Source organism: Gouania willdenowi, chromosome 14 (assembly GCF_900634775.1).
Source record: "Gouania willdenowi chromosome 14, fGouWil2.1, whole genome shotgun sequence".
In the NCBI taxonomy this organism is placed as follows: domain Eukaryota; kingdom Metazoa; phylum Chordata; class Actinopteri; order Blenniiformes; family Gobiesocidae; genus Gouania; species Gouania willdenowi.
The window spans coordinates 16,397,938-16,409,257 of NC_041057.1; the positions used below are offsets into that span (position 1 = coordinate 16,397,938).

Genomic DNA, 11,320 nt, shown 5'->3' on the forward strand with positions numbered 1-11,320 from the left:
TTTTGTAGACTTGGTATTTACAGTACCTGTGTCTCACTGTAGGGGCAGCATCGAGCAGCATACAGGCTTAATGATGCTGTGGAATTTTTTCAATGACTGTAAAATCTATTGGAAATTTAGAGAAAAAAAGAAAAAAGTTGAAATATTTGTACTATTTTCACCATACATTGGTTTTTAAAGATTAAAAATATTTGCTATTATATTATTTTAAGCCTTGTCAGAGGCTGGCAATGATTTACACAAGACATGATCAGTGGATGTCAAATAATAAAATTGAGCAACTGCAAAGCTTATTAATAATACCAACAGTTTTTTTTTTTCCTAATAATTGATAACATGTTGAACACGCAGTGACTGATGGGGCTTGTTGTGGATGGTGTTGCTCAGCAGTAAAAATACACGAAGACGCCTTTCCACGAGGCTTCTTACTGCACACAGAGAAAATGTATTAGCTTTTTTTTTTTTTAAATCTATGTTTTGTATTACTTTGTATTGTTCCGCAATAGATTTTAGTAGGTAAAGTTAGGAAAAAGGTCTAACGGTGGTCAGGTGTTGACTTCACAATGTCCACATCCATTATATCCTGTTGAGAACCAGACGATTCATTTCTGCCCATTTTAGTAGACGTTTGTCTATCTTTTCAGTCTTTTAACCTTTTTAAAGACTCCTCGTGTTAGAATGAGATGATGGGAAGTTTTATTTTAATCTTAGACAATTTAAATCAATACAACGAAATATCCACGTCAGGAAAAGACAAACAACTAACAAATATCATTAGGAATTTTTTTTTCTTTTCAATATTAATACTATTTCTTCAATTGTGAACACAACAAACATTATAATCTAGTTTCAGCATGGTAAATTACTACGATGTCAATAATTATAAACATTAAAAAGATTAAATAGCATCAGCTAATCAATAACTAGCTTGGAAGTTCCGTATTTATATTCAAGAATCTTGAATATAAATGTATTTTTTTTGTTGTTATAAAGTGTGTGTTTTTAAAAAAAATGGTACCTGATTTAACAAATGAATTTTGAAATGGATTTCATTTCAGAGAGAAGCGTGGTTAATTATTTTTCAGTGGAACCCCGATCAGTTGTCCACCTTGGGAAATATGTTTTAAAATATAACATCACAAACACAGATAAATGTGTTTATAAAACGATCAACTGTAAATTGTTGTTTTAGCTTCAAAGTGACAGGAAAACACAGAAACAGTTTTACTGGTTCTCAGTAGGATATGTTACCACACCTCAAAACATGAAACACACGTGCCTTCCTTTCCTTTTACACGTACAGAGGTTCATTGCCACAGTATAAGCAATTTATAAGTAGTGAAGTTCACCTTTTTCAGCTACAACATGAAGCAAAAAAGCCTTTTATTGTTGCTGCTTTCAAATTTGTCACACAACGTCAACATAATAAACTATTCTAATGACTCTGATTCTCTTCTTATTGGCTGACACTTTTCTGTTCTAATTAAAAACCTGATTTAAAACCAAAGCAAGACGCTGAATTTAAACTCTACAAAGTGATAATTTTGTCATAGAATTCTCGTTCTGATGTTCAGAATTTCTGGCACATACTTTTATTTCATTTATACATGGAAGTGCAAAGTAGCACTAATTTTGAAATTGTTCAATTCCCCACCTCTGCGGCCCAACTTAAAGCTAATATCCTGAGTTTCTGAGAAAAGTCTCCCTAAGTCCCGCCCTAAACAGCTCGAATTCCTCCCCCTGCCTCTGCCAATCTACCAGAAGCCACGCCTCTACTTTTCTGTACACGCATGGCGAAACATAACAATGTTGCATTGGGTCACATTGATATAGGTCTATGGGTCAGATAAGAGCCAAAAACATATTTACCTGTTTGCTGTTGTGACGCGCGGCCTTGTTTCCGTGCAGAGGTCAGCATTCACTTTGATTGACAGTCTGCGCAACAGGAAGTCAAAGCCTATTGGCTGGAAGATCACGGTGCTTGTTTCCATTTGTATAGGGGTCTATAGGACGAAGGCGGGACTTATATACATTGATGTATATGAATGACCACCAGCAGTAGACCATAGTAAAAGACTAGTTAGGTATTTTTTCGCATTTCAAAAGAATCATACATAAACATAAATTACTCAAAAACTCCGGATAATATTAAACCTATCCGTATTGGCCCCTGAACTACAAAGAGTTTGACACCGCTAGACTAGTCCATATGGTGAGTATGTGAGTGATAAATGAGCAGCAGCACTACCTCACAGGCAGGCTTTTATTTTGAAGGAAGCGCGCTTATTTTGAAAGGCTCACTTTTCCAACCCTCCCTCTCCTGCTGTGTGAGCACCTGAGGCAGCCGACAGCAGGTGAGTCTCCTCGGTGTTGAGCAAAGCCGTTAGGCCGGTTCTTGGCTGTCATGGCGGAGGCTTTGGACCAGTGTTCAGTGTGTGACTGGAGCAGCCGAGCTCAGCAGCACCTCAGCCGCTGTAGCTGTTAAGCTACACCCGGGACAGCTTCACCACAGCTCCGCTCTCACTTTACTACTTTATCAGCCCCAAACTGAAGAGTTAAGGACCGAGGAACTATTCACAGAGTCCACGGACACTTAGACACGAAGGTAAGAAGACAGTTTGAAACGGAACCGCAGAAGTAAGAAGCTAATGCTGCTTCCATGTTGTCTAGTTAGCATGACGTGCTAACGCAGGTAATTCTGCGTGTTTACACTCGTTTATTGTCATTTATATTCCTCAGACTTGGACTGTGTTGCTTTCTTTAATAGTTTTGATTGAAGCTAGTGTGTCGTAGCCCAGAGTTTAGCTGGGTTTGGAAACTTAACACTGGACTAAATATACACTAAGCCTAAAGTTAAACTCATCTGCTGAGCAGGGGATCTTTAGGGTTCCCAACATGGGGATCGGGACCCAAAAAAAAAAAAAACTGCTTTTGCTTTGAATGATTTTAGCAGCAGAATAAACTTTTGGGGTTAAAATGTGTTTATTTATTTATTTATTATCCTTTACTTTAAACAGGTATTTTCATTGAGACAGCAAAATAGTTTTGGCTAAAGGTGTTAATATGTTTTTAAGCATTATATCATTTAAAAGTAGCTGATACTGACAGGTTAATTCAGTGCCACTGAATCAAACAAGTGCTTTATTTATGTTCCTCAGATGAAATATTCAGAAAGTGAAGGCATTTTGATTTATCAAAAATCATTTCTTTTAGTTTTGGTTAGATCAGCTTCATCTATTCCTTGTAGAAATGAGAGAATTAGAATAAGTTTGTCATTAAAAGGGACGGCAGGGCCCGAAGGTAAACCATGGATGTCTTAAACATATGTTCATGGGCCTAAACTGGCCTAAAGATTAACTTTGCATGTAGGTAACATATTAGTCTTTGTTTTTAACCTGTTTGTAATGTCCAATCATTTCAAGTGCTGCTGTTTAATCCTAAATTATTTTTTCACTTCAGTCCAAACTTCAGAAATATGTCTAAGAAATTAGGAAATGGAAATATTGCAATTTGTTTGGTGAAGTTTGTACAAACTTAGAAAACCTGTACTGTGTTGGTTCTGGGAAATTAAAAGGAACAGTGTTAAAGCTGCTGTGATGTCATCCCTTTCTGTCACAGGTTTAAAAACTCAAAATTTAATAACACAAATTTCCTGGGCAATATATCGAGATTCAAGATATATCAAGTTTTGTACTTTGGCGATATAGAAAAATACAATATTAAATACCACTACTTTTTTATTTTTTTATTTTATAGCTTATTCTTTATTTAAATGCTCGTTTTAGGAGTTGCTGATTTCACTACTTCTCAGAACAGCATGACAACACATTTAGATGGATTTCATGCATCCTAACCCACACTACAGAACTCACTCACACGTGCTGTCCCTTATAGGAGGAAATAGCCAAAAGTGTCAGAATTGTCTTTCTGGTAAGACTTTGAGTTAAAAAAAATATCAAGATATATCATATTTTGCCATTTTGAGAAAAATTATTGATATATGAGTTTTGGTCATATTGCCCTACCTGGAAGGATGGAAACCTAAAGCTGTAACTTTAAAAATTCCTGGTTATTCTTTCCTTTGTTCCATCTCATACAGTGCCTTATGAAATCAATTTTTTTTTTTTCAAATTTAGTGTTTTCCACATTCATTTTTCAAATAGCATTAGCCTAGCCCTGGGTTAGCATTAACCTAGCAGTAGTATGAGCCTAGCCCTGGATTAGCGTTAACCTTGCATTAGCCTAGCAGTAGCATTAGCCTAGCCCTGGATTAGCATTAGCCTAGCATTGGATTAGCATTAACCTAGAATTAATTTAGCAATAGCATTAGCCCAGCATTAACAGTAGCATTAACCTAGGACTGCATTAGCCTAGCATTAGCTTACCTGGGAGGTAATGGTGTACCTGAAGATATCCCATGCAAGCATGGGGGAGAACATGCAAACTCCACATAGAAAGGACTTAAGTGTCCTAAGAGAGCCCCTCCCTCCCTGTTTGCAGCGTGTCACTAGAAAGGGGCGGAGCTTCCATTTGGTTGTCTTTATTTAAAATATTATTTGTTTTGTTTATTCACAGGAGTTAAAAACTAATATTTGATGAAAAAAAATTAGCAATATTTATAAAAAAAAAAAAAAAAACAGAATAAAAAAAAAAATGTATGTGGATAACACGCAGTTTGGAAAAATATGAGATTTTTTAGGGCACTACTTATAGTGTTAATTCTTGTGCAGCCACAAACTGTGACAGAATGGAAATGAATGAGCTGCATGGATTCTTAGAGCCAAACTGGCTGTTTATGAATGTCATTCTCAGTTTCCTGCTGTCTCTCACCGGATGCTGCAGCGCTCCTCTGGCTCTTGACCAAAGATATGCGTGAGCCAAACATTCCTGTGTCAGACTCGACAGCATGTTGGCCGTCTCACAGACGAAGTTCACTGGGGGTTGTGGGAATATTTCTGTTTCGTGAATAAAGAGATATTAATAGAAACGTGGAGTCGGCTCTGACGTGTCCTCCTGTCCGTGCAGTGGGAGCCATGAGCAGTGAACTAAACGTGCCCATGGGCTCGCCGGCGCCAGCCGTCTCAGAGCGCGCTGCTGACTCCGAAGGGATGGACTACAGGGACTGGGTGAGACGCAGTTACCTGGAGCTGGTGAGCTCCAACCACCACTCAGCACAGGCGCTGTCCTGGAGGAAGCTCTATCTGAGCCGAGCCAAGCTGAAGGCGTCCAGCAGGACCTCAGCGCTGCTCTCAGGGTTTGCAATGGTAAGATCGGTTACTTCTCTTCTATTGGGGCGGAAATTAACTGCAGGAAAGTACAACAATAAGAACTGATTATGGCCCCAAACATAAAGCCTAGTCCAAGCACTGGGTTTAAACTATGGCTAAAGCTTTAACAAACAGGATATTCTCCAGTTCTTATCAATTGTTTACGGTGCCTACTTTTGACTGGTTTTGCTTTGTTGCTGGTGTAGCTTTCCCGACAGTCACAGAACAACATTATCACATTTTTGTCGCCAATATGTTTAACACACAGAAGCAGCAACGTTGTGTTCAGATTTGTCAAAATGAAAAAAATGCGAGTTGGCTGTGAATTTATTCCCAAGCCTCACAAACAAAACATATCAGACTAGGGCTGGGCAATATATCGATATTCAAGTTATATTGAGTTTTCTATTTTGGTGATATAGTAAATTGCAATATTGTCTATATATATACTGTATATATGTGTGTTTTTATAGCTTATTTTGGATTAAATTATTATTTTTAGGAGTCACTGCTTTTGCTACTTCTCAGACCAGCATGAAAAGCACAGTTAAATGGATTACTGAGTGCATCCTAAACGAGACGCACTACGGAACTCACTCACACATGCTGTCCCTTAGAGGAGGAAAAGCCAAAAGTGGCTCATATTGTGCAGTGTTTGTTAATAAATAAGCCTGTTTGGCATTTTTCATCTGCAAATTTTACCTAGAATAGTTTTTCTGCTCTGACTTTGAGAAAAAAATATTGAGAAATGAGTTTTGGTCCTTATTGCCCAGCCCTATGTCGGACTCATTGCTGATAAAGAAAGCACAGCACATCTGCACTGTGTGCAATACACGGCACAAAAAAATCCAAGAGAAGGGAAAACATCTTCAAGTTTCCTTACCCCTCACCTGGAAAGTTGCCATCAACATGACAAAAATAGCAACTGTTTAATAAAACGTTGTGAAAGAAAGAAGTAGGGCCCCTGATTTTCCATGATCGTGGAAAATGGACTTAACAATGTGAATTCACGTTCTGACATGGATGGAAGAAAGCAATCAGACTAGTTATTTTAAATTGGACCACAATGTGACAATGAAATGCCTCATGGATGTTGTGGGACAATATCACACATTTACATGCTATTTTTCAGCAGTAAAATGTCTCGAAAGTGTAACTAAAAGACTAATATGTCCGATTCTGCCAATAATCTCATTCAAGATTCCATGCAACATGTTACGGTTAGACTAGTAATCAAGTTATCCTGTGACTGAAAGCGAAAGCAGAACTTCATCTGAAATGTGTTTTTAATGTGTTGTGGGTTCAGATTATTATGATTGTGTACTTATAATTGTAATTACAATTTATATGTAATTGTAAATGTGTAATTCATAATTAATTACAATTGTAATTGAAAAACCTTTGCTGTTTTAATTCAAATTAAATTGTAATAGAGTTCAGATAATTGACTTTTTTTTAATTGTCATGGAAATTCGGCAATTAAAAACTGTCAATTACATTTCAATTAAACAAAAAACTGTGGAGTCATGTTACAGTTCTATGGCTTACACATATGTAGTTATTAATTCTGAAATTATGTTTCATGTAAAGTTTTCCCACTATCATTTTTTTAAATAATTGAAATCTAGGGTTAAACTGACAGAAAAAAGGCTCAGACACCCACAACAAAAACATTAATGCCAATGTTTTCATTGATTAGGAAGCCTAACAAGGTAACCAAGAGAAACATCTAGATTGTAGATAATATGTTCAGTGTATTTTACAGCTGATTTAAGACGTGAGTTAAACTGACCTTTTTTATTACAGATGCAAACACAAGAGGAAAGTTCTGTTTTATGGGCTTTTTTTTTTTTAAAAGGTTCAGTAATTGTGATTAATTGTAATTGAGAATGTAGTTGTAATTGAACATGGATAATTAAAGATGTAATTGTAATGGGCAAATGTAATGATTTTAACCCTGAATATCACACATTTTCATGATATTTTTATGATTATATTTTATGTCAAATGGGCCTTAATTGAGTCTAGTTTGTATAAATTATTCATCGAACTTTGAGTTTTCCCTCACTGACTTGTGAAGGTAAAGATGGTGTCATTGACCCGCTGCAGGTGGCGATGGTGGAGGTGCAGCTGGAGGTGAAGTATAACTACCCACACGTGCTGCTCATCGCCTTCAGCGTGTGCACCACCGTGCTGGTGGCCGTGCACCTCTTCGCCCTGCTCATCAGCACCTGCATCCTCCCCAACGTAGAGGCCGTCAGCAACATCCACAACCTGAACTCGGTCAGCGAGTCGCCCCACGAGCGCATGCACCACTACATCGAGCTGGCCTGGGGCTTCTCCACCGCGCTGGGCATCCTGCTCTTCCTGGCTGAGGTGGTGCTGCTCTGCTGGATGAAGTTCCTTCCCGTGGACTCGGGCGGGGACAGAAGGGCGGGCGGCGTGGGGCCCACCCCGGGTCCGGGGGTTTCCACCCCACCACGGCAGAACAGTGGGTTCCAGGCGGCGCTGGCCTCCACCATCATCATGGTTCCCGTTGGGGTGATTTTCATCCTGTTCACCATTCACTTCTATCGCTCGCTGGTGCGCCACAAAACGGAGCGCCACCACCAGGAGATCGAGGAACTGCACAAGATCAAAGTGCAGCTGGACGGCCACGAGCGAGGGCTGCTGACGGTGTGAAGTTGGCACTTTAAACCAGCCTGTCCACATCGCTCGCTAATTTATTTTCACAATCTGGAACATCCTGTGACTTTTTCTGTCTTTTAAACGTGCCGTAGGTCAAAAATAGAGTTTCAAAGTTTACAGATTGAGAAAAAAAAAAGGGCTATTGTGTTTTTGTTGTTGTTTCATTTCAGACGCGCCAGTGTTTTTGTTTTTATCATTGAAAACTTTAAGCTTCAGTCCAAAGCCAATCAGTCTGACTCTCACGTCATTTCTCTGTATATTTACACTGATAAGAGAAACCAAAACACTGTTTCAGCTCAATTTCACCACATCCACTGACCTCTCCACCCAAAGCTACAGACTGTTACTTAACCTGGTTACTTTCTTAACTGGCGCAATTCAACCAATTGAACCAAACACGAGTTACATGCCAGTGTCTAACGTGTAAGCTTGCCTGTTTAATGAGCACTTATTAATCATGAATATTATGTTTTTGATATATTGGATTACTGCAAATGAGACGTGATGTGCCACATGTTTACGGTTACGGTACACCCTGAAATTTACAGATTACATGATTTATTCCTTCTGTTACGGATTCCTTAAACCAAACTGCATAACTTGATGTTGTCTCTGTCTGAAGCCGCATGCTGCTGAGTCTTAAAAAATGTTACATATTTTGAGAAACGCCTTCTATATGTTTACCTTCTGTTCACTGATGTTGCTCAATGTGCATCACTATAAATTATTTCTGTCCAGATCTACAGTATATTTATACATGTTTTGCCTTAAACAACGTATATTGCCTTTTAAGAACTGTATTTGCTTTACTGTGATCACACACACACACAGTTTGTGATGTGTCTGAGGTGTTGTGAATGTGGAGTGCAAAGGTCAAACTGGTGGTAACACCAGGATAATCTCAGATTACAAGTATATTAGATGCCTGTCAGAGCTTTATGTAGCAAAAATAACTGGATTGGTGTTTGTTTGTGTACGGAGAATAAACCAATCACATTCCAACGGAGAGTATCGACCAAAGCTTTGCACGGTGGACAGCCACACTCTAATCGAAACACTGTTTTGCTTTTTGGCTTCTTTGCTATTCTTCTCCTCTCAGAATAAAAGTGCAAAGGTCACACACTCGTTATAGACATCTCAGAATAAAAGCCTCAAACTGCTCCCTGACTCTTTTCTTTTTTTTGTTCCTCACGGGGTGGACTGGGACAAACATTTAGCTCTGGCATCTTCTGTCCAGAACAACACACTGCAGTACATTATCAGCTACACCATGTAATAATAATGCATCAATTCTATATAGTGGTTTTTTGGACACTCAAAGTCGCTTTACAGAATTAAGGGATTATTCTTTCACTCCACAGTGTAGAAGGCATTAAGTCAGCATGTGGCTATTTATGTATAAAATTGAACCCCCCCCCCCTTTTTTTAAAAAAAACTTTCCTCTGGCCTTTTTGCAACTTCTTTTGTCCCATTTTTGCCCCTTTTTCAGAAAGTTCTGACACTTTTTTCACACTGACACTTTAACTACTTTTTACCAATAGATAACCATTTATTCCTATTTTTTTAATCAATTTTCCCTACATTTTGCCTCTTATTGTTTCACATTTTTCAATATTTATTGCCACATTTTTCTCATTAAAGCTACCCTTTGTATTTACTTACCACCTGGTTCCTCTTTATGTGATCATTTTTTAGCCACTCCTGACTACTTTTGGTTCATTTTAGTCACTTTTTTCTTGCCACGTTGTTGCCACTTTGGAACCATTTTGGGACCCTAAAAAATGTCCATACTTAAACAGGGCAAAGAAAGCAGTAAGGCACAAAAAACTAAAAACAGTAGTAAGGCTACAGCAAAGCATATTTTTTCTAAAATTAAAAAAAAAAAAAAAAATTGAGTTAGGACCATCATTAGACCCAAAAAACTTACAAATATACAAACGTGAAAATATAATGCACATACTTAAACTGGGCTAAAAAGGCTATAAGGCACAAAAAATGACAAAAAACAAAAATCACCCAAAATAAAAAGTAAGGCTATAGCAAGGCATTTTTTTCAAAAAAATTCCAAAAAAAAAAATTGAGTTAGGACCATCATTAGACCCTAAAAACTACTGCAAATATAATGCACATACTTAAACTGGGTTAAAAAGGCTATAAGGCACAAAAAATGACAAAAAACAAAAATCACCCAAAATAAAAAGTAAGGCTATAGAAAGGCATTTTTTTCAAAAAAATTCCAAAAAAAAAATTGAGTTAGGACCATCATTAGACCCTAAAAACTACTGCAAATATAATGCACATACTTAAACTGGGCTAAAAAGGCTATAAGGCACAAAAAATGACAAAAAACAAAAATCACCCTAAATAAAAAGTAAGGCTATAGCAAGGCATTTTTTTCAAAAAATTCCCCCCCAAAAAAATTGAGTTAGGACCATCATTAGACCCTAAAAACTACTGCAAATATAATGCACATACTTAAACTGGGCTAAATAAGCAGTAAGGCACAAAAAATGACAAAAAACAAAAATCACCCAAAATAAAAAGTAAGGCTATAGCAAGGCATTTTTTTCAAAAAAATTCCCAAAAAAAAAATTGAGTTAGGACCATCATTAGACCCTAAAAACTACTGCAAATATAATGCACTTGCTTAAACTGGGCTAAAAAGGCTATGAGGCACAAAAAATGACAAAAAACAAAAATCACCCAAAATAAAAAGTAAGGCTATAGCAAGGCATTTTTTTCAAAAAAATTCCAAAAAAAAAAATTGAGTTAGGACCATCATTAGACCCTAAAAACTACTGCAAATATAATGCACATACTATGGGCTAAAAAGGCTATAAGGCACAAAAAATGACAAAAAACAAAAATCAACCAAAATAAAAAGTAAGGCTATAGCAAGGCATTTTTTTCAAAAAAATTCCAAAAAAAAAAATTGAGTTAGGACCATCATTAGACCCTAAAAACTAGTGCAAATATAATGCACATACTTAAACTGGGCTAAATAAGCAGTAAGGCACAAAAAAATGACAAAAAACAAAAATCACCCAAAATAAAAAGTAAGGCTATAGCAAGGCATTTTTTTCAAAAAAATTCCCAAAAAAAAAATTGAGTTAGGACCATCATTAGACCCTAAAAACTACTGCAAATATAATGCATTTACTTAAACTGGGTTAAAAAGGCAATAAGGCACAAAAAACGACAAAAAACAAAAATCACCGAAAAAAAATAAAAAGTAAGGCTATAGCAAGGCATTTTTTTCAAAAAAATTCCAAAAAAAAAAAATGAGTTAGGACCATCATTAGACCCTAAAAACTACTGCAAATATAATGCACATACTTAAACTGTGCTAAAAAGGCTATAAGGCA

The 11,320-nt window shown here is 37.1% G+C and overlaps 1 protein-coding gene across 1 annotated transcript; it reads left to right on the top strand.

Annotated features, from left to right (window-relative positions):
• The first annotated feature begins 2,306 nt into the window (after positions 1-2,306).
• On the top strand, positions 2,307-9,115 carry orai2 (ORAI calcium release-activated calcium modulator 2). The gene is made up of 3 exons (XM_028466625.1): positions 2,307-2,605; positions 5,026-5,264; positions 7,377-9,115. The coding sequence occupies exons 2-3, from the start codon at positions 5,034-5,036 to the stop codon at positions 7,947-7,949; spliced, it is 804 nt and encodes a 267-aa protein (XP_028322426.1). The 5' UTR covers positions 2,307-2,605; positions 5,026-5,033; the 3' UTR covers positions 7,950-9,115.
• The last annotated feature ends 2,205 nt before the right edge of the window (positions 9,116-11,320 follow it).

Bases quoted from the DNA above. Each gene is read 5' to 3' on its own strand.
- orai2 (XM_028466625.1), top strand. From the start codon at position 5,034: ATGAGCAGTGAACTAAACGTGCCCATGGGCTCGCCGGCGCCAGCCGTC. The intron at 5,265-7,376 runs GTAAGATCGGTT...GACCCGCTGCAG, and splicing joins TGCTCTCAGGGTTTGCAATG to GTGGCGATGGTGGAGGTGCA.